Genomic DNA, 24,636 nt, shown 5'->3' with positions numbered 1-24,636 from the left:
AAGCTAAAAACATTCAGAATTTTTATTTTTGGGACTATGAAATTGTTAATTATTTGAGAATTACCTTAATACATTGGACCTGCATAACATTCTTGGAGACTATCAAAGGGTACTTATTGGTAATTAACAATGAACTACATCCTACTAGTGTAATCTAGCCAGCTTAATATTTATTTGTATTTACTTGAGATAAAAATTTGTGTAGAATATTTTTTTCCATCTAACTTTTATAAGCAGTAGTTGAATAGTTCTATTTACTTCATAATTCTATTAAATTTATAAACTTCCAAACTTATGGCAGAAAAATAAATCTAGAATATCTCTATCAAAACAAAAAAAATACATACCATAAACATTATTTTATCTATTTCCAAACAATGTTTTCTCTGAATTAAAAAATTAATGTTATAATGTTGTTTTTCTCAAATTATAAAACTTCAAGTTACGTGGGTCTGAGAGGCCAAAAATTTCCTATTTTTATAATTATCAGTTTTCAGTAATTAATTTATGGAAATTTGAAATTTTATCATATTACAACAAACATTGTTGCAATACTTTCTCTTAAATTAATTAAATTGCCATAAATTCCATGAGGGATATTCAAGTATAATACTATTTTCATAATATTCCAGTTAACATGATGATTTTGTATTTTTCTAATTGAAAGTAATGCAGTTCCATCAGCTTTTCAAGTTTACCACTCAACTTGTCTAGGTTTCTTTCATTTATAAGTAGTAAAAAACTTAATCCTTTTAAAATGGGATTCAAAGAGATATAAGGTTTGAAAAATAACGTTATGGTGTTCAGATTTCTTAAAAAGTAAACATTTGCCTTCTATTTTCTTATTTTTTTTCCATGTATTATTCTGTTATATATTTAACAAAATATTTTTCATTACTTTCCTCTCCATGTTGATTTTAACTTCATTTTTTGATGAAATGAAGTTATAGGTATATTTTTAAAGGTTAAGAAATTATAATGGTTATAATTTTAGTTGGTTCAATTGTACAAAACATTGTTATGTAAATAATTTTTAGGAAATATTAAAGGTAAGTAATTCCATTTTTATTTTCTCAAACAGACTATATACAATAAAGAAAACCATACCTCAATTGCTACCAGTTAATTTTTTATGGAAATCCAGTTTTTAACTCTATTCCATCAACCTATAAGAAATTTTTATATATACTTCTAAAAGAAATAGTTCCCTATATGTCTGAACCTGCTCAAATGAATAACCCTCAATTTTTTTAGTAGACCAATATCACTAATTGTACATATGGCATGTGATTTATCTGTATACATATTTTTAAATGATAATAAGTTTAAAACACGTAATATAAGATTTGTACAAAAGAATTGTTTGTCTCGGGAAGCCCTGCTTTGGCGATTGTTCCTGATGAAATGTCGCTTGTACTTGAAACATAACAACACCACACAATGCCTGTGCAATGCAAAATGAATTAATGAAAAAAAAAATCATTTTTATTATATAAGCTTTTGTTTTCTTACGGGATTTCAACATTTATGAAACAAAGCATTTGAAATTTTTTCAGCTTTAGTCTGTTGTGAGTACATTAATAAAGTTGTATAATTGGATCCATTGTACACACATGTACTGTGTAAATAGAAGGATAACAAAACTGTTTTTTAAATACATTTATAATGTACGTTTGATTGTTGCTTGTATCGAGGCATGGTGCATGTTGTTGTTTAGAATGGATGAGGGTGCTTGGAACAATCATATAATGACAAAGTTAACTAATGAAAAAGTGCTGCATTAGAGAGCACGTGACACGCTCTCTGCTTTATGTCTGATGCACCTACATGTGCCACTAAAATCCTAATCTCCTCAATATGTACAAAGTGTAGATCTTGTAGCTTAGGTACTTAGCATTGCTTGGTCTATATTAGTTCATGCTTGACTATTTAACTTCTGAAACTGATGTAGTGAATTATACAGTATTTTTATAAGATGGAATAGCATTTCAAAGACTGGAATAAGTCAAACTGCATCAATGAAAAATAATTTATATTTTGAAGATAAACAAGAAAACAAGAAATTTGAAAACCACCAGTCTAGTAAGTACCTTTGTCTAGTATTGATGTTTATTTTATTTCAATGTATTAAATTGGTAAATATTCAGCGAAAAAAAATGTCTTAAAAAACTACAGATGTTTGAATGAAGTAGTTCATAAATTTAATTGAGTAGTATGCTTCATTTTGAATAAATATTTGTCTACAATATTAATCTAATCATAGATATAAATTGCTTGCACCTTATCCAAGTAACATTGAGATTTGATTTTCAATGATTTAGAAATTTTTTCATTTTATTATAATAAAATATTTTATTTTAGTCGAAATGTGATATAAGAAATGATATTGCTCATTAAATACAAAATAATTTTTTAAAAAATGTTATTGCCAGCTACAAGAGTTGTAAAGAAATTTATTATGTGCCTAGAGCAGCGGTTCCCAAACTTTTTTCGCCTCAACATCCTTCTTGGGCTAAAAACAATTATGCAGCACCCTTGTCGAGCTAAAACAATTTTAAGGCATTCTTGTTGAGCTACAAAAAAATAACAATATCAACACAATTATTCTTACAGCAGTTGAATATGTAGGTTAAGAAGAAAAAACAGTGCAAATTAAATGCTGTTTGTTAGTTATTTTAATTTTAAATTGTTTTCTTTTTTTTTTTTTAATAATATTTTGAGCAAGTGCACCCACTTTGTGAATCACTGACTAGAGGAAGTATGCTTCAATTTTAGGTATTGAGTAATAAACATATATCCAGTCAAAACTTAATCCCTTTTGAAACACCTTAGGGATGGTTTATTTACAGATAGACAGATTAAGGAAAATATTCCCAATTTTAATTAAAATTTTAATTTAATAAAAACATCATTTCTTAAATGCTGCTGTTCCTATGTTAATTTATAGTTTTAGTCATATCCATAATTTGTTTTATCTCTCCTATCTGTTATTTATTACAAAAGGATTTGAAGATGTTAATTGTTAGTTCATCAGTAATAATAACAAATATTACAGAAGTTTCCACTTTATTGCACTAAAGTATGTAATTTAAAAGTTATATGGGCCATTCTCACATTAATGGGCATATTTGAGTTTAAGTTTTCTGAAAATTAAAAGTACTCCAATCAAGCTGAAAAAAATTGGATATGCTCTCTTGAATACTTTGAAGTTCTCTGTTCATCTAAACAATAGCTATTTTAATTATTAAGAAAATAAATAAAAGGGAAAGCAGCAGAAACCATGATATGACAACAATTAAACTTAAGTTGTTTCAAGACATTCACAGGATATCACTAAATAATTGCAACCATAAAACTTGTGAAATGGTTGAACTGTATAATCAACGAATCGCTACATATCTACAAAAAAGATTGATTAAACAAATTACCTTCCTTGTAGTTATGCTGTATTGGAGTGAATATGGGAGTAGTAGAGAAGCTGGAAAATATTTTAAAACACCATGTCCTACCATAGAATTTCTAAATGAAGACAAGTTCATGAAGGACTGGATAGTGGCGAAATACAGGTTTTTGTAAAATATCCTTTTATATTAAAATACTTTCCAAAAAGTTTTTACAAAAATCGAACTGTTCAGCATACTTTTACAAGTATTGAGCCATAAGAAAAAAATGTTTTAAATACTCTCTTTAGCACTGATACCAAGAGATTGATGGAGATTGGTTATTCACCTTCCAGCTAACATTTATACTTACCAAATATTCTAAACTGACTGCATCAAGAGCTTGACAGCTTATTAAAATATGGTTCTACTAAAAAATTAAAATCGAGAAATAAAAAAACAAGGACTGGATCATGATCGCAATGCTCTGTACTCTTACATTTTCATATTAATATCTCAACAAATCAGTTCTAGGAATAGGGCTCATCCCTTTATATTATATACAATCACTCTGACTTGTAATAAAATAAACTGATTTCATGATTTTTTGCCCATGAAACACCTACAAAATCTTAAAGTTTGTTAGATCATGTCTGGACAGGACAGTTAATATTGATGTTAGTCACAAATTTCCTTTACAAATAAAATATTTCACTACTAAAAGAAAAATTTTACTTTTAGATATTGTTTTATAATACAATTTAAAAGTTTTTCCAACTCAAAAAACATTAATGGGATGCCAGAAATACTCTGGACATCACTTCTGTCCCTTTTTGTGAAAATGACCCATATTCATATTAAATTGGGTAGGCATATTTTTAACCCATATATTCTAGAACAGATATTATTTCACTTATGTACAGCCGAAATGTTTATATGATTTTTTTATCTGTACCATTTCTACGAAGATTACTACCATAAAAATTAACAAAAAAAAAATTCAAATTCAGATTAGATTTTGTAATTCAGGGGGCTTTTACACCCTTTTAAATATAGTATAATATTATTTACTACTATCACTATAAGACAATTAAACAAAAAATTCTATTATTATATTTAGTATCAAAATAAAAGCAATTAAAAATAATTCTAACTTCCGAACATCTAGATTTTTAGTTATGTTAATGTATTAAATGAGCAATGTATTTTAAATTTAATTAATAATAAGCCTTTAAATTTAATTTTTAATTTGAATTTATTATTACTATAAATGTTAAAATTGAAAAAAATACTCAATTTAATGTTTATATTTTAATTGTGAAAAAATAGGATCCAACACCGAAAGAACGTACTCCTGTTTCTGGTCGTGTTCAACTACAAGTTTGGTACAATGATGACAAAAATGAACTTGTGGTATCAGTATTTGCTGCTGATGATCTTGCTCCTCGGGATGATCCATTATATGGTGCTCTTCCAGAAGCATATTTACAACTTCGACTTTTACCATTTACGTAAGATGATATATTTTTACTAACCAGTATACTACTATCAATTTCTATAATATATACACATATATATATATACTTATGGATTCGAATTTTTTTTAACAATATAATTGATCCCTAATATTTTAAATATACTATGTCTTAATATCTGTAATATATTGTAACTCAGGTTAACTTGGACCCACCATAAAAATATTTTAGATTACACTGAAATAATCTCTTGTAGTATATATAATTATTTATATAATATATATTATTATATACAGTTTATATTGACATAGTTCACAATTTCTGTAACAGGTAGCAGCACTTGCTCCAGTTATGTTCCTGTTACTTCTTTCAGTTCAGATCCAAGTAGCCCTGAATTACTGTTCATCATAATACCTTAAAATTGTTAGGACTCATAAAATAGTTGTCTTGAATTCAAAGTATTATCTAATATTGAATAGTTATAATATGCTATTCATAGTAAGCAAATTAAAATACAGAACCATGGAAAAGAAAATAATTCCACTTTAATGAATAATTAATTTATTATCAGAATCTTTGATATTAATTGAGTTCATTATTATTTTTAAATTTTCATAAAGTGGTGATTCAACTGCTGTTAAAACTGAAGTTGCTGAAGCTACCCAAAGTCCAATTTGGAATACAACTCTCGAATTGAAAAATGTTCAAGGGGAACAATTAATGGAGAAGAGCTTGGAAGTAACTTTATGGGACTTCAAACCCGATAAGGAACAAGTTTTTTTAGGTCAGTATAATTTTAAATTTATTATTAAATATTTGTTGTTCAATCAAATTAATAGAAATACACTCTTTCATGAATTTTTAATTAATTAATTAATGTGAAAATAGTATATTAATTATACAATGGTTAATCTTTTAATTAAAGAGTAGAAATTTAAAAAAAAAATAAGAAAGTAAAGAATTTAACAAATATAAAAATAAAAGTTAAAAAAGTAATTAAGTGAAACAAAATATACATACCTTTAGAATTCAGTAGAAATATCTGTACCAATTGTGAAGAATTTGATAACTCCTTACCTAATTAACGTTATAACTCTAATAACTTCTTTGTAGTAGGAACGGATATAATGAATTGAAGTAAAATCTGATCCATTTTTTTCTTAATGGCATTATTTGTTATTTCCTTTTAGTTTTTATTTATACTTGTAAAACAATCAATCAATTTTTTTCTGTTCTACAGAATTATTCTTTGGAACAATCTGTCCTAGTTTAAACAAACCCTACTTGCTAAATTATTTTACTCCATAATTTATTTAATAATAAAAGAAAATATTATTAGTGAAAATACAAATCATCCAATAATTAGAATGCCACATACACAACTTTCATTATTTTTATCCAGGAGAATGCTGTGTGGACCTCCAAAAAGCACTTTTAGATGACAATCCAGTTTGGTATCGACTGGAAGATCCAAGACAATTAAGGTCGCCTAGATCTCCTCGGTCATCAATAGCATCAGACACTTCAATACGAACTTTAAGGAAAGGAGATCGTTCCCTTTCTGGTATGTTTCATATCATTATACATTTACAAATATCAGTTCATTTATTTTCAGTCACAATAATTTCTTAGATATAGAATAGATCTACATAGAGTTTTTTAAAAATAAATAAGATTTATTATTAATTATTGAGTTCCTTCAGAAAAAAAAAAAATATATTATTTTGTATTCTTATACTGAACATCATGAACAATTAGAAGCTAATCCAGACTAATAGGATTAATTGGCATCTCAATTTTCAATAACTTCATTTATGTTTACATTACAGTAGTTGCTGTGGTTGCAGTTTATGAGGGTATAGTTAATATAGAATGCCACGGATTGTCGCACACGTTAGTGTTTAGAAGACAGATCAGATGCACTTGTTTGCATTACAGCTTCCATTAGGAATAGCAAAATGGTAGTGTAGTGAAAAGTTTTTCAAGGGGGGGTTTTGTGGTCACATTTTTATGATTATACTGATCAGTCTAAAATATAAAATTTGAAAGTCCCTTGGAAAACATTTTATTTATAAAAATTAATTATTATTTATCATTGACTATTTCTTTTTGGCATAGAACATTCTTTTATTTTATTTTACTTCATTAATACAATAAAGGATTGTTCTATGTCAGAAGAAGTATTAGATTATAATATGGATATTAGGAATTGAACCTTATTCTTCATATAAAATCGGATGTTACAATAAATTATTATTGACACTCATATGTATGTAGTTCATATTGAAAACCATTACTGTTTAATAATTTTGGCCGAAGACATTATTTTATTTTTCAGAAGAAAAATAAATAAACTATTACAGACGGATATCTGAAATTTAATGATCGTACAAACTATTTATTTAATTGTAAAATTTTTACTTTTTTTAATAGTTATTGTTTTTATATTTTAAACATAGAAACTTAGTTGAATTTTTCCTTATAAACATTCAAGATTCCTGAAAAAAAATCGTAGGTGTTTGACAGAAGGGACTCATTCATATTTGTTGTATTTTTTTTAAATAAACCAAGATCTAAATGTCCCAAAACCCCTACTTGTTCAAAATTCAATGGTAGAACATAACATGAAATTATCAAAAGTAGAAATATACTGTCACTCATTAATGCATTAACAGGTTTGTAGTATTAGTGTGCTTATGCACTATTGTTTTATATATTTTTTTTATTTTTTTCATTGTCTCTGTCTTCTTTATATATAGAAAAAAAAAAATCAGAATAATAAAATTTCTCTTTGATGCTTTTATTGATTTTTTCGAATACCATTTATAAATATAATATTTAAATGGTGTTTTTCCAAAAATTAAAAGAAGTTAGTAATTTATTTTTAACGTGAATTAATAGACAGCTTAATGGAAATTCATTTATAATGGTGGGTGTAATAAATAATTCTTATACATTAATAATAAAGGGAATAAAAGTTAGAAGGGAGAAATAGTAATAGGGGAAGTTGTTCAGATTTCACCCTGGAAGTATGCTGTGACTCTGGTTTAAGCAGTCCAAGAAGTTATTGGCATCATCATCTTCATCAACATCATCACCATCACCATCATCATCATCATGGTCTTGAAAAATGGGTTTCCCTCTTGTCATGTTTCAGAAGGAATTCCGGTAAGACAAATCCAACAGAGGAGAGTCCTTGTGCCGTCAGTCCAGACTTCCAAACTGATATATCTATAGTAATTCATCACGCATGTTTCTTGTTTCATATTTTGATATAATGTATGATGTTTCCTCCATTGAGTGTTGATTTCAATGAAACAAAATTAATTTGTTATCGTTTTTTCGATTCACAGACTCTTAGGCTTAATTGAAGCTGTGATTTAAACAAAAACCATAAGTTTAGGCAAAGTTTTTAAGTATACACTAAGTTAAGTGTCATTCAATGACAAAGTCTCGATATCCGCTAATTTCAATAAAAAAATTATCAAATTAATTATGGCATGGTTCAGAAATGGTGTATGTAATTGTAAATCATCTATTGATATTACTACAATTCACAAGCGGTAATGAATTACAACTCACTATCAAACCTATCTTCATAGACCTTCAGTTTGTACAGAAGCTAACAAACAATTATATAGAAAGAAAATTAAATGAATGTACCTCTTTGTTATTTCATAATATAATGGAAAATGAGCTTGAAAATGTATTTGATTTCAAACAACTGCAACTTCACCTACGCATAGCCATGTGAGTTTTGCTGCTGCTTCTCAAAGAATAATTTCAAAAAAATAATGTGATATTACCCTAATATTATTTGTGATGATCAACTAAGTATTGATGATAATATTTATTATCTGTATGCCAATGTTATTGTGGAATTTTGGGAAGGTTTTATAAATAAAGACAACGAGAGTGTGTTAACTAAAAGGGGTTCAAAAACCCCAACCCATATTTCTGTTCTTTTATCTCAAAATGTTAAAAATGACACTTTGCAAATTTCTTATAACAAAAGAAAAAAATGAGATTATAAATTTAAAAAAAGAAAAATGTATGTGGAAATGGGTAAAGAAATTTGAAGTCGTAATGACTCAAATGACAGATACTTGGTCTTGTCATCAGCGAAAAGACAAGATGCCAGTTTCATGGTGTGACTGGAGGTATGATTATTGACTAAGCCATTGAATGGTTTAAGCAGGTACATAATCAAAAAATGTCTAGATTCCATTATCCAGCCTAAACCTCTTAAAACTGCCCTGGAATTGGAAGGCCAAACATTTAAAGTGTCCCATAGTGATTAGGATTCTGTAGAACCTGGCATAGCTTGTTCATCGAGTATATTTATCATTTTTTAAATATGTTTATATATTAAATTTTATAAATATTATATGTATAAAAAGAATACAAAATTATGAATGAACTTCTTTCATCTAAATTAATAAACTTGTTTTGGTACATGCATGTACGTATTGATTTTTCTCAAGAAAATACTTCATCTCAGCAAATACCCTTGGGCAACGGACAAATTTGTCAAACTCATTGCTGTCAGTTGTAAAAATATTTCACTGTATTAGCCTTGACCTTTGTATATCAACTGATTTAACTTGGTCAGTTTCTAAAAAGATAATGTGAACATTAAGATGAAAGGGTTAATCTCTATTGGCTCTGATGATCCCTCTTCAATTTTCAGAAGTACTTCAATAACAATAGATATATTTATATTGAGAATGGATGAAACATCAAAAAGAGTAGCTTTTCCATTAAATATAATGTTGTTAACCCTGTAAACAGTGCATAGTTAATATTAGTTATGTTTCAAATACTGAATACCTTATCTGAAAGTAGCAGTCTGTGTATTTGTCTCAAATTAAAGTGTGCCCCTGTTATGAGTTATATAGCTTTAAAAAATTCTATGCACTTTTTAGTTAATAAGACGTTCATTTCCCCAGCACATTTCTTTTGTTTATATTTATATTTTATCTGTTCTCTGTTATGATATCCATGTGAGCCTCAACCTATTTGATTGAAAGACAGTCAATTTTACTGTCTGAATTTTGTTGTTATTTTCTATCCAATTATTTAGTTTTCAAATTAAAAATTATTCTTCAACCTCTATTTGATTATTGTATGGACATTCTAGGAGAGTAAAAAACATAAATCTTTTTCATTTTGCACATTCTATAAATTAATAAACATATAAATAAAATATAATATCAAATTAAAAATGTTCACAATCCTGGTTGAATAAATACTCAAACTCTTGCTCTGGTTCCAATTGGATTTTCAATAAAAACTTTTTCAAGTATAAATTTAAAATTCTGTATGAAGAACCTCAACCATAACAAACTGGTTGTCTTTGCCCATACATGTAACTTGAAAATTTACCATTTTGATTTATTTTTGGACTGCTAAAATAATATTGAAATTTAAAATATAACCCGCTTCTAACAACTAACACAAAGAACTAATTCAGTTGCTGAAAAATGCTTTTCGATGCAACAAGCTTGAACAGTATATCACATACTTGCATTCATTCAAGGATATTTAAAAGATGAATAATTGAATTCTACCATTGTTGTAAAGGCTAGAAATCTTTAGGTCACCCATTATACTAATGTAAGGAGAAAAAAGGTCTGACTTAGCATGATGTATTGTGACAGAGGAATTTGGGTACAGTAGAACTCTTGTGTTCTGGCCACACATTTACCATCGTTGGATTAACTGGCCTATGAAGAGGGAAAAAAATGACAACTAAAATAAAGGAAGCGGTTAAATATTTTGATAATGAAAAAATGGAAATATTTTTCATTTCAAGATTCATTAAATGTTGAATAACTACAGAATTATTCAAAAGTGTTAAATCAATTATATAAAATGGTATTTCGACTTGTCAGTTTTAGTAAAAAAGTTTCTGCAACATCCCATGGATAAGATGGAAAAAATCAACCATATAATATATAAAGTAGCTACCTTTAATACATACATTCTGTGTTATACACCTTTTTCTTCTTGAGCTAGGCTGCTGTCTCACACACACCATTTTGTGAGACTTAGTTATTTGAACACATGGAAAACATGCATTTCCTTCAAAAACACAGATTTGAGATTTTTCACTATTTAAATATTTCCCCTCACTATATATTTAATGAAAATAAAAGTGTGAATAGATTTTTTTTTTTAATAAATAAAACCTTATTAAACTGTTTTAAATTTTTATAACATAATTTTTTTTTTATTTTAATGGAAATATTGGCAAATAAACTTCTGAAATAATAATTTCAAAAATAACAGTTTATTCACGTTCACTTGGAATTTTACTTATTAATTATCTTGAGATATTGGAAATTGGGAGAGGGAAAAATTAATAATGAATAAAACAATAAAAATGCACATTATTATTACTTAATATTTTTTATAGTCATTACTAGTATTATATGGTCGTTGATGACCTCAGGGTTTTACATCCTAAAGCCCCAGACAACAACAACAACTAGTATAATACAGAATATTACAGAACTGTCATGTATTTCAAAAGATTAAAACATATATTTTGGTGTAATCTCGCCAAAGTAATTATGATTTATTAAAAATAAATTTTGTAAATATTCAAACTGTAAATATACCAATCAACTATTGCTCAAGTATGCCTAATTTCTGTATCACTAACTAATATATTTGTGGCAGAAGAAACGTCCGATATAGAGGCTGAAGGTGGCATGTTCCTTCATCCTGACCATGCTTATATGGGTGGCTCCCGTCGTGGTTCAAGCCAATCTGAACAGCTAGAGTTTGAGCCGTATCAGCTCTCCAGGGACTTTTCTCGATCTCTTCCAGGCTCTAGAAGAAGTAGCTTCCAGTCGACCCAAGAAAAAGGTTTTAAACTTTATATTAACATGCCCAGTACATACAAATTTTAAGTGAAAGACATTTGTATTGTTTACTAGGCGTTCTAAATTGTTAGCGATGTAATTACCAATTGAAACATGAATACAAAGAAATCCTTTTAAAAAAGTAATTATTATAAATTAGTTAAAATGTTCATATAATTATAATAACTCCAGTGCCCCTCAAAGTGCTCTTATGCAATTTTCAATACAACTAGAAATACCGTGCCTAAACTATTCTTTTATTTTTTATATAAAACAGTGCAACGACCCAAATTGTGGGGAAAGCAAAAAATGAAGTCATTAGAAGCTATCCAGCGTAAGAGAAAATTAACTTTTATTGCTGATTGACCAGCTCTTATAGCTTTAGCATAGTTTTCACGCTGCTTAAAACCAGCACTGACTATTTATTTTATTGAACCAACAAACTAATTAAGAAATACATGCTGTTTAAGTGCATTCAGAATACTGGCATACAATAACCATAAATATGCTTGAAATTCCTTGAGTATCAAATTCAGCCAACTTCACATAAGCTTTTATTATGTATTGAAAATAATAACTCATAAACTAGTTAGTAAAAGTAGCTTAACAAAAAAGGCATACTGAAAGATTAATGGTTGACCGTATGTAATAAATTGCTGGAAGATGGTCTGGGTGGGAGTTAAGAAAGATACAAATATAGCATAATCTGTTACTAATAAATAGTTTTTCGCCTATTCTTGTTCCTTCCTTGACCACCACCCTGACCATCTTCCTGCTGTGAAAAAGGGTTACTTACATTTCATAATTTATTTTATGGTTATATTCATTTTATTTTATGATTTCTTAGTTCTCATCTATATACTCATTTAAAATTTTGGAAATCTGTTATTTGGTTAAGAGTATGTCAAATCTAATAATGTTCATTCTGATTGTCTTGCATTTTATTTTATTTGATCAGTGAAATATTAAAAGATTTATATTATTTTCTGTTTTATATTCTTCTTCTTCTTGTTTCACTAGCTCCTGAGTACCTTTCACTTAAGAGCCCGCCTCGTTAACTCATTCCACTTCTGTCATTCATCTCGATCCACAGCCGTAAATTTCATCTGGTTTAGTATCTTTCCACGTTCTCTCCCCAGTTTTTAATATATTCACTAGATGTTATTTATGGCCTGTCATTAGTTCTTTTTCCTTCATACACTATTTTGCTTTTGTTTCATCATTTTGTACATAACTGACCTATTTTAGTTGACACTTCTCACTCCTAATCTTTATGAATGGAACCTCTCAGTCACCTCTATTTCATTCCAGACACAATCATCCTTTTGCAACTACTTAACTAAAAATTTTCATTTCAACAATCTCATTGGTATAATTACAGAAGAATTATACACTAATAGTATGGAATCCTTGGTTTCCACTTTTTGGGTCCAGCATACCATTCCTACTTTATATAGTTTCGAGATAACGGTAGGTGTTCAGAAATTTTAGCAATTCTCCATTAGATGTAGTGCCTGTGTCCTCACTCATTTTTCAAACTTGTTTCACCTAACTCTTGTTAGTATCTGTTTCTGTCCCCTTCCTGTGTAGTTTTTAAAACAAGTTTTGATGTCCCATCACTGCTCTAGGGCAGCGGTTTCCAAAGTGGGTGCCTCGGCACTCTGGGGTGCTTGAAGATTATGCCATGGGTGCCGCGAACAAATGCCACTTTTCAAAATGTTAAAAAAAAAAATCATAATTAAAGTATCAAGTATACAGTGCTTTCCAGCATTTCTTTTACTCTGTTTTTTTTAATCTCCTATATACTTACCAGCTCTAAGGATAATTTTGGTAACATTTTTGTATTTTTCTGGCTCAATAAGGGTGGCATGAAATTTTTTAGTCCAAAAAGAGTGCTGTGGTAAAAAGGTTGGGAACTGCTGATCCATGGGTTCTTCTTTTACAGATTTTTACTATTGCTTCACTCCTTTCTTAAACAAGAATGGTTATAATTCTTTTTCATTCAGGTGGATTACTCCCTTAGGATCCTGATACATTGTATTGTCAATATGAATGAAGATATGTTCAACTCTCCTCTCTTTAAACAGAAAAAACCTGCTTCCTGATTCAGAAAGGCTAACATCTATTCTTTTCTCTGTCCCAAGCCTTCTCTTTATCTACAACCATTTTTAGTGAGAATATATAATGTTGGGTAAACAACTGTTTTTACATTTGTTACTATCCATAAACCTGAGTGAGTCAGTGGAATAGACACTGCTGGAATAGTCCCAAAGGAACCGGTTATGGAGCTATGAGCAGTCTGAAATCATTCATAACAAGATGAGTTTGGATAGACTCCCTCTAGGCTATCTGTGTTCTCGTAAGAAATAATGACTGTAAGAAGATCACAATGCACGGCCAAAGATTTGGTTTTGTTCTTATCAGTTGAGCACCTTGCTTTTTCCATCAAATAAATCAGCTTAAAAATTTCTCTCTGGGTATAATTTAAATTTAGTTTTCTTATTCCAAAACCTTAAATGATATTTTCAAGTTCACTATTAAAAATTTAGAAACATGTCATAAATGTTTTGCTCAAACACATGACGATTTATTCTTTCAACATATTCAGTGATACTATAAAATAGAGTTAAATATATTTTCAATAATATGACAAAAATTTGTAAATATTCAGAAGCTGAAAATTTGAACCTATTTTAATATTATTTCCTTAATTTTTTAATGGAATTTCAAGTATTTTATCAGCCACGAAATGCACTTACTCTTGCTTACAATGAATACAATTGTCATATTTTTATATCGATCAAAGTATATCTTGAATCAGTAGTCCAGCCAGAAGTGTAAATAAGTCTATTTAGAAATAGAGATTATAGTTACTCATGTACTTTGGTGTCATGGCTAGAGAGATGAATCATTCTAAATGAATAGCCTCTAAATTTGCTTTTGAAACCTTTAGGTATTGATTCAAGCCAATCAAAAATAATAAATATTGCTTGCTTATAGTGCTTTGTCTTGATTATAGCATTTATACAGCTTTTAGCACTCCTAAAATTCCTGCTTGCCAAGAACATAAGACCGAGAATTATCGGAATAATCTTTATTTTCTTGTAAATAAATGAACAAATGAATGATTTGCTACTTTTATTCAAATGTAAAATCCTTTTGATATTGCTAATGTAAATATATTAATGCTTATAGGTATTTTATAATTGTCTTGACTTTATGTAATAAAATTTAATAGTAAAAATATTTAATATGAGCAATTGTAGAAGGAGATGTACCACCAGTGAACTACAATAAAGAGCGGCGGCGTTCCTCCATTTGCCGAGCAATGAGAGATCCTGATGAAATTCTTCGAAGTTTGAAAGCTGTTAAAGGAGAACTTCTTGGCCGATCAGGATCTATTTCAGAAAAACGTAGATCAAGTAAGTTAATGTTTTGTGAATTATTCATTGGTTGAAATTTTATACCATAAGGATTCGTTAGTATATTTTGTTTATACAGCTATTTCCTCATTTCTTATCTCCATCCTTAATTATTATTCGATTAAAACCTTTCATGGCTTAAGCCACATCTTGAGATCTATTTTATTTCCTAGAAAAAACAAAATATATAAAATTGCAAAACTTATATGTTTGGGCCATTCTCCAATTATGGTTCTATTTCAGTAACAGAGCTTTTTAAAAATGATCAGCCCTCTGAATATGAATGATTTTATTTTTCTATTAAAATCTTCCTAGAGGTTTACATTTCTTTCTCTCTTTGAGATTTTAAAGGCAACAGTAACCTAATAAATAACTTATTTTTTAATAAATAATTCAAAACACTATCCAAATTATAGTCTCAAAACTTTTATTTCTTTTACACGTCCAACGTTTCGGCCAATTCGGCCATCTTCAGGGACAATCTCAATTCACTATGAAACATATAATTTAACCACTCCAAAAACTTCATACAGGCTACTCTGCCCAGGTCAAAACATTTATACCTAATAAGTCAAATATCCATTAAAAACCACAGTCAAAATTATTTCTCTTTAAACACTATTAATACACTTTTTACACACTAGAAAAAAAAAAGACTATTAATACACTTTTTCTAGTGTGTAAAAAGTGTATTAATAGTGTTTAAAGAGAAATAATTTTGACTGTGGTTTTTAATGGATATTTGACTTATTAGATATAAATGTTTTGACCTGGGCAGAATAGCCTGTATGAAGTTTTTGGAGTGGTTAAATTATATGTTTCATAGTGAATTGAGATTGTCCCTGAAGATGGCCGAATTGGCCGAAACATTGGACGTGTAAAAGAAATAAAAGTTTTGAGACTATAATTTGGATAGTGTTTTGAATTATTTATTAAAAAATTGCCAGTCTCAAGAAAGAATTTTAAGATTATAAATAATAAATAACTATCTGCTACAGCCAGATTCGAACCCGTGTCCTTAGAGTATGTAGCACATCACCTTACTGCTGAGCTGCCTGAATAAAAATAGCAGCTCTTAAAAAAAGTACCTAAATTACAATTTTTTTCATTCCAGGAATTTATCTGAAATTTTTCATAGTACTAATTATTTGTTTACTTATATTTCTCCACTGTAGTATGTTAATTATATCATTTTTAGCTAGTTGTTTTGTACCGAACATTGAATCAATGAAATAATTTAAACCAATGAATTAATAATTGACTTACATGAACCGACACAATGGTATCATATAAAGTAAAACATGTAAATATGTTGAACTTGAAATATTTCCTTTTGAGACACTAACCAACAGTAGGTAGCACACCCAACAATTTATGGCACTATGGTCCAACAAGAACCTAGGTTTCTCTTATAACCCTTCTCCACTCTCCTACCATCTTCTAATGCCTAAATCATGCTATCAAGCATCCGTCATCTTTTACTGCCCATCTTTTTCAAGGTCTCTTCCACTTCATCCAGCTACCTCAAGCATGGTCTTTCTCTACCTCATCTTCCACTATGTCAGTTTTTGAGTAAGAATCTGGGCTCTGATTCCCTGGGCATACGTGCTATATGACCCACCCTTCTGATTTGACTTCCTCTCACAATTGACACCAAATCCCGTTTTGCTTACATCTGGTGCAACTCCTATTTAGTGCAGTTCTCTGTTGTCCATGTTCACATACTGGGCCATAGATCCTGTACAAGCCCATCTCTCTCAATAACTTGCTTTCTGATACCTTAGAAATCACCCGGGTCTGAAAACCATAGGTAACGACAGGTCTTATGACTCTCCCGTGCCCTATAATCTTAATCCTGTGAGACAGGACTCTATAATTTAGAATTTTTCTTATCACAAAGCACTATATATTCCTGGCAGCTAACCTTGCTTTCAGTTTCTCCACTATTTCATTACTTTTAATTATTAGTGCTCCCAAGTACTTAAAATATTCAACTGCTTTCAGGATATGGTTTCCTATTTTGATATATTTGTCTTCTCTACTCAGTTTCTTGAAGTTAGCATGTAAACAGTCTTCTGTTCAGTAATTTGGAGCTCTAGTTGTTTTACTGCCATTTCGAAATCTTTAAAAATACCTTCTAATGCTGTTACATTCCTTACCTACTACAGTTTAGAATCATTCCTGTCAGTGTGTTAAGGTTATACATTTTCATAGTCTTAAGGTCGTGTGAAATTGCAGATAATTATTGTTGGACTGTAATATATGTGGCATTTCTAGGTCATTGTCACTTAGTTAATTTATGTCATTAAAAAGAGAATTGACGATGCAAAATAAGTTTAAATTAGAGAAATTTATTACTGAAGAGATGACAGTTTATAAATACCAGTAAATACTCCTGATGATAATCTTATAAATCAGTTATCAGTAATGAATTGGGAGTTTAGCTCACTTGTTTAGTTAGTATTGAACAAGTAAAAAGTATGAACAGTTTGAAATTTCCAACTTAACTTAAGTTCCATGTTTAGATTAAGTACTGTGTTTAGTTAAGAATAATTCATGTTCATAAAGGATAAAGGAGGGTAAGATACCTTAGATTTTTGCAAAAAATTATGTTTTATTAGGTTATATTTAGATCAATTTTTCATTACATTCTTCATGAGTATGACTTTAGAAAATCAATGGTGAGAGAATGAGTTGTGTTTCAGAGTTTACACATGTTTCATCAGTAAAATTCAAAATTTCACTTTCCCCAGGAATAAATTAGAAATGAATATGATGCTCAAAATAAGGTAAAACACCAAAGAATTCAAGAAGCCCTTATTTGTTATAAAATTGTCAGTTCACACAGTTCATAGAATATATTTCATATATTAGAGAGTCGACATTAAGGTGTTTTCAATTTATTTCATAAATAAATCAATTGTGGCTACAAGGGTGAGGTTCCCATTAACCTTAGATTCAATCAAGGAGAAGTTGATTGATTTTTGTATTTATGTAAATTCCTCCTCCCTCCTCCCCACACTCTATTTAAAAGAGTAAATTAAAAATTTGGTGCTTAAGTGAAGGGTTATTGATAAAGTAATATTTTATCATTTTCATATAAATTAATGTAAAAATAAAAACTATTTCTGTTAATACTGTTGATTTCTCTTTCGGCATATTTTATTGTTCAGCCTGCTCTTGAGAATTTAGTATTAAATGAAATATTTCAATGAATCATTTAAGGAGATTTATTGTTATAAGCCTCTATTTTAAAATACATGTTGTTTTCTAAAAACAAAAAAAAATTTTTCTTCCTCTACATAATACATTTTATACAAATTTTGTATACAATTTTGACCTTTATGTATCATGATTGGTTCATGGGTACAGATTTTGTTTGGTTTATTACTTCAAACGATCAGTTCGTTTATTTAATATTTAAATCACCTTTGTCTCATTAAATAAGTAAATAAAACTAAGGAATCAGTCTTAGATTGTGTAATGTAATGTAATGAAGGAACTAAAAACATTTCTAGTTCTTTTTTTATATGTTTTTTAATTTCTTCATCAACACTAAAATTACTATTCATATTTTTATAACAAAGTCTTTACGAATTTCAGCGATAATTTAGTAAATGTTATAGCAATTATGAATTTCTTCCCTTTGTGTTTTATTAAAACCGAAGAAATCCATGATCACTAACATCAAATCTATTTTTAATTACTATATATTTGAACTATTTGATGTTACTTACTTATAGAATTATTCTTATAAACATATGAAGAATGGTCTCTATAAACTTTACTTTTTGTCATTTTTAAATATTCTACTACAAATTTAAAAGAAATCTTAGAAAAAATAGTAATTTTGTTTTTATTATTTTTTAGTAAATTAAATATGAACAAAATTTTCTCTAATTTATAAAATAATTACTTTTTAAGTATGTAGAGTTAAAAATAAATTTGACCGTGATACTAAACCCTACTAAGGCCAATTTTTGTAATTTTATAGAAGACCAAAAAACTGAAAAATGTGATTTTCTAAGATGATAGAAATGTTTTTTCTGACATTTTGTGTTGGGCTTGGTGGATTTTACCAGATCGCTTTGAACTACTTGAAAGACCTCAAAAAATATATTTTTAATCATTTTACTTTTTTTAATATTGTTTTTAAATATCAACTAAAGTTATAAGTTTTAAGCCTTTAATAAAAGATTTTTTAAAAACTTTAATTTTATGTTAAAAGCGTATATTTTTGTTTAAATAAAACAGTTTTAAGCAAATTTGCTGTCAGAATGCCTTGAATCTAAACTACATCTTGGAGCAGTTTCTTCAGAATTTATTTCTAAATCATAGAACTAAAATGAACTATTTGATACCCTTTTTTCTTTTTTTTATCATAACAGGGAACTTTGTTCAGTTCTTTTAACCTAATTATAAAGGGTCTTAAAGTAAATTATTTTAGCCATAGATTGAGGACATTTCAAACAAGACTAAAAAAAAAACTAATTTAAAAAAAATGGATTGAGTATAACAGACATATTACCAGGGTTTAGTATAACAGGTCTCATTTTTAAATGGTTATTAAATTTTTTTAATTATATTTAATTTTATTAGCTTTATTTAGATAATTGATCCAGCATCAATTTCATTCATGGATGTTTATTTATCACAATTTATATGTATTTCTTCTTTTGATGTGAATATCTGTTTATCACAATTAATATGTCTATCTTCTGTTGATGTGAATATCTGTTGTTCGTTGTTTTGCTTTCCACTGTAGCATTATTAATAATTACTTAATTAAAAAAGCAATAAATTAATAAAAGTTTATTTAAAACCTGATTTTAAGTGAAGATTTAAAATATATATATTAAATTTATATTATTCTTCATTGAAGTTGCTTAGCCTTTTCCACATTAAATAATATTTTGATAACTTAAAGCATGTCCCTTCTTTTAAAGCAACTCAGTATCATAACAATAAGTCTCCTTGAGCTTGGTATGTTATTGACTGTGTTAGCTAAACTAAAAGCTAAACGATGTCTTACACTCCCCTTAATGCCCTAATTTTACTTTCTCTCTCTTCTTTCTCTCTATTCACCTCTTCTTCCTTACTCCATGGTGAGTAGCAGACAAACACTAGCATAAAGGTAAGACAGACATAACACACATCTCTCTTATGTATATTTCTCTATCTTTGTCTGTCTGTCTCTTCATTTATTTGTTTCCACTTTTTTTTTCTTCTTTTTTTAGTGAATAATGTTCAGTGATTGATGGGTCGAAAAAGAATGTTTTGTATTGAAATAGGTTCATGTGTTTATGTTTAGGTCAAAACCCAATGCGTTGTTTTTAATTGGTCAAAAATAAAGTATATATATCTAGATAGAATCAGTATTTATTTATAATAGTAGCTTAATAATAATAAATACTAAAAGCAGATAGTTATTAGAAATGTTGAAGATTTCAAGTTGAAGTAATGCATTTATATATATTATAGTGAATAGAACAAACAAAATATTGATATTAGAGGTAAACTGTATTATTTCTGTTATGTCAGCAGCTTTTACCACTGAAATTGATAGTATTATTTCTCGTGTATTGTGTTATTTTATTTTATGTAAAAATGCAGTAGATGTTATATACCAACTTTCTAATTGGTAAAACTGTGATTATAATTGTGAATTTCCCATTGAAAATTTTTAATATATTTACTCCTAATTTTAATGTAGGCAACTGTATCTATACTATGTCCTTACAATAAATAATTTAAATTGATTAATACAATGATTAAATATATAAGAGGTAAGATAGTTGTAAATAATGAAATTATTATTAGAGCTTATAAATTAATATTATTTTATACCCTCAAATTCTAAAATTCATTTGACACATTTGTTATTTAAACAAAACTTGCTGATATAACAGAAACTATATTGAAATTGTATGATTTTTTTAGTTGTTAGATGTCAATTTATTATAAAAAATTGATAAACTAATTACTAAAATAATTACATTATCAATCTAATACGTGGGTTTATACGTATTAGATTGATAAAAATTGATAAACTAATTAAAAATTGAATCACTCAGAAATACAAAATTCAGTAGTTTCATAACTTTGGTGTGCATTAGAGGTTAGGTCCAAATTATTTTAATGTTTTATAGGAGCCGTGCTTTATATAATTCTTTCTAAATATTTATTTAAATGATTGCTACCAAAAAGTTAAAACCATATTTTTGACCAATTTGTTGTACAGTTGGCTTTTGATTACCCTCTTTGTTGCAAAGTGCCTCTATAAAGTATCGATCACATGTATCTTTAATATGAATTAAAATTTAATCAATTTATTTGCAAGCTCGTGAAATGTGCTGGACTAGATAACATGGAAATGTATTTTACTAAAAAAATAAAGAATATCAGGAATTTTTTTTTACAAACGTATTCAGAATTTATATTTTTTGTATCTTTCAATCATATGTTTTGGTTTTGTTAACAGCAGATTAGAAATTTTAAAAGTCCACTGTATGGGTAATGATCTTAATAGAGTACTGTTTGTATTGACTGTGTTTATTTGAAAAATGCTTTGTTAAGGCACTTTGTTAATGTTGAGGTTTGATGATCGTTTTTGTATAAATGTTTTATTTACCACTTGTACATATAAAATTGATTGCTGTGTTATCGATGTATTTTAAGTGACGCAGCTTAGACTAGACGGTTAGAGCAACTTTAGTCAGCTTTTTTTATGAGTATGCTTCAGTGTGTTTGTTGGCAGTATGTGGTGACGTAAAGCTTCCTAAATATTTAAGTATATATGTATACATTGACAAGCTTTGAACAATGTACATAAGTTTAGGCTTGAGATTTGCATTTATGATAAAATATTAAGATAAATTCTTACTTTCAATCATTGATGCAGAGATAATGGATATTGTAAGGATACTTGTTTTTTCAACTGGATAAATTTCTGATTTCTAATTGGATAAATTGCTTGAAAAATTATATATCACTTCTATTATACTTTAAAGAAATTATATATAAAAAAAAAAAAGTTTTCCAAGAACGCATTTGCAGGATTTTTTTTAATTACATATTTTTCATTAAGAATATACCTTTACTTCTTTTCACTGAAAATCTAAATTTTTCCTAAATATTAGAAATAGATTTTTTTTTAATTAGTTCAATTTTTCTAATCACAAATTATATATTGAAAACTCACCACTCATTGTTTTTGAGAAACATAAATAGGTTTTTTCTATCTAATTCTTGCCGCAGAAATATGAGCTGCATTACATTATGCATTAAACTACTATCTTTGTAGTTATTTTTATTTTGTGTTTTATTCTGCCCTCAAATTTAAATTGGATAAATCATTGTCTTCTCATAAAATTATCTGTTCTATAGAAATAAATTAACAATTACAATTTCATTTGTTGCTTGGCAGCAATAGCATATTTAAGCCCTTATTGTCAAATACTAAATAGGCGTTGATGACCAGAGGGTTTTACGCCTTTAAGCAAAAATCAACATCAACATCAAATACTAGAATTGTCAGTGGGGTACCTTAACCATTTGAGGTGGATTTATTTTTGAGGCACCTCCAAAAAAAAGTAAGGCAGAAATTTTTATCTTGAAAACAATAACAATCTTATCAGATTAAAAAAAAAAATTAATAATATCTTTGTAATGAAATTATCATATAAAAAAAAAAAAAAAAAAAAAAAAACTGGCAAACTGCCGACCCAATTCTATTGAAACTTCTTATTTCTGGAAAGAATCTCTTCTAATTTCAGGTCAATAGGCCCTCTCTTGGACATATTCATTTTTTTTTTTTAAATTCATATCTTTCAAACATAGCATTAACATTTAATTTATAGAGTACTGGAACAAAATACATAAAGTTATAAGTCATAATTTAAGAAAAGACAAAATCTACCTTTAAATTTACTTACAAATCTCAAGCCAAAACAATTTAAAAAAAAAAATGAAAAACCTTATGCATGTTGTTATTTTTCTTATACATGTGATTTCTTGTTCCGTCCTTAAGTGTGAATTTCATGTTTGAAGTTTGTTACACAAACATAATGCATCTTTACTTTTTTTAAAAATATAATCTAAATTTTTCTCAACATAAATAATTTATTTTTCAATACAAAATATTGAATGAAATCAAATGAGCAAAAAACATTTTGAAATTATTGTAATAAAAAATTATATTACTTAAAAATATTTAAGAACTAGATATATTTGCATAACAGTTCTCTCATGATTAGCTGAAATGATGAAATGTTACAGGATCAGGGAGTGTGGCTGTAGAAGCTAAGAAGTTTTTAGAGACAGGGCATTCCAGCGATGAGGAAGATAAATGGAGGTTGATAAAAAATATTTATTTTGTTTTTAAACTGTAATCTAACCATTTCATAAGCAGCATTAAAAAAATAAAAAAAAGAAAGAAAGGAAAAGAAAAACAGTAATTTTTAAGAAAATTTTTGGCATTTCTTTTTTTTTTTTCATCATTATATATATATATTGTGATATCCAAGATTTATTTAAAGTAAATAAAATGAAATTAATAATTTTTATATATTCTCAGATCTAAAATATAGATTTGATTGCTACAAGGTTCAAATGGATGAATTAAATATTAAATAGATATGAGAATCTCAGGGTGGGTTTTACAGGAAATCAGAACAAAGGGACTTAACTAAATTTACAGCTACTTTTACAAATATACTTCTATTTTGGGCAACAATAACCAATTATACAATCTTCTCTAATGAGTGATGGTTCTCAATGTCTTCTGAATCAAAAACAACCTCTGACTGTAAACAAAGGATTGGTCCTCTACTCTTTTTAGCACACATCCAATCTTTCGGTGATCCTAACAAAGAGTCACTTTCTTGTTCATACAAACAGTGTTCTCTTCCTTTGTCTTTCTTCAATGTTCACTTGTGGATTAAAAAAAAAAAATCGATTGTAGCACAATCGCTCTAATTCACTTCCGATGGTTCACAATGTAAATACTTGTATCTACATTGTTTTTTCTGTCAGATTTCCATTTTTTATTGAGGAATACCCTTGGCTCCACTAAAGTACAAACATGACAGTTATAGTTTTACAATGATTAATGTGTCTAAGAATGTTAAGAATGCTCCCTAAAAAAAAAAATTATATAGTGGCCGAGGAAAATAATGCAGAAATGAAGACAAAAGAAAGCATATACAAAAAGGTTCTGAGGATGGGATTGAAATACCAAAACATTCAAGAAGAGTTAAACCATATAAAAATATTTTGAACCCTTTTTTTGCAAAATATATTTAGCAATAATGAAGAAGGCATCCTGAAAAAAATTAATAGAATATAAAACTAAAAATAAATAATTATTAATATGAGTGGTTTTTGACATATGTGCTTTTAACTGTAATTTTGTTGCAGCACAAAATCTGATGTTAAGCAGCTAGGTCCTGGACAAATTCAACCCAGAGGATACCAATTGAAAGCTGGTACA

General features: G+C 28.1%; 1 protein-coding gene across 1 annotated transcript in view; it reads left to right on the top strand.

The window, feature by feature from the left end:
• Fife (regulating synaptic membrane exocytosis protein fife) overlaps positions 1–24,636 on the top strand; it is a gene marked incomplete in the record, with an annotated part of 393,470 nt that overhangs the window by 358,362 nt on the left and 10,472 nt on the right. Inside the window, 9 exon segments of the mRNA XM_067049480.1 lie at positions 4,710–4,891; positions 5,476–5,639; positions 6,258–6,419; positions 6,685–6,711; positions 11,543–11,728; positions 12,002–12,058; positions 14,991–15,146; positions 23,424–23,499; positions 24,564–24,631. Coding sequence (XP_066905581.1) covers positions 4,710–4,891; positions 5,476–5,639; positions 6,258–6,419; positions 6,685–6,711; positions 11,543–11,728; positions 12,002–12,058; positions 14,991–15,146; positions 23,424–23,499; positions 24,564–24,631 — 1,078 coding nt within the window.

The sequence above is a fragment of the Halyomorpha halys genome, unplaced genomic scaffold (genome assembly GCF_000696795.3).
Source record: "Halyomorpha halys isolate HHAL.00 unplaced genomic scaffold, Hhal_1.1 Scaffold106.1, whole genome shotgun sequence".
Taxonomy (NCBI): domain Eukaryota; kingdom Metazoa; phylum Arthropoda; class Insecta; order Hemiptera; family Pentatomidae; genus Halyomorpha; species Halyomorpha halys.
The sequence above is the reverse complement of the archived record's forward strand: the minus strand, read 5'-3'. Positions and strand labels throughout refer to the sequence as shown.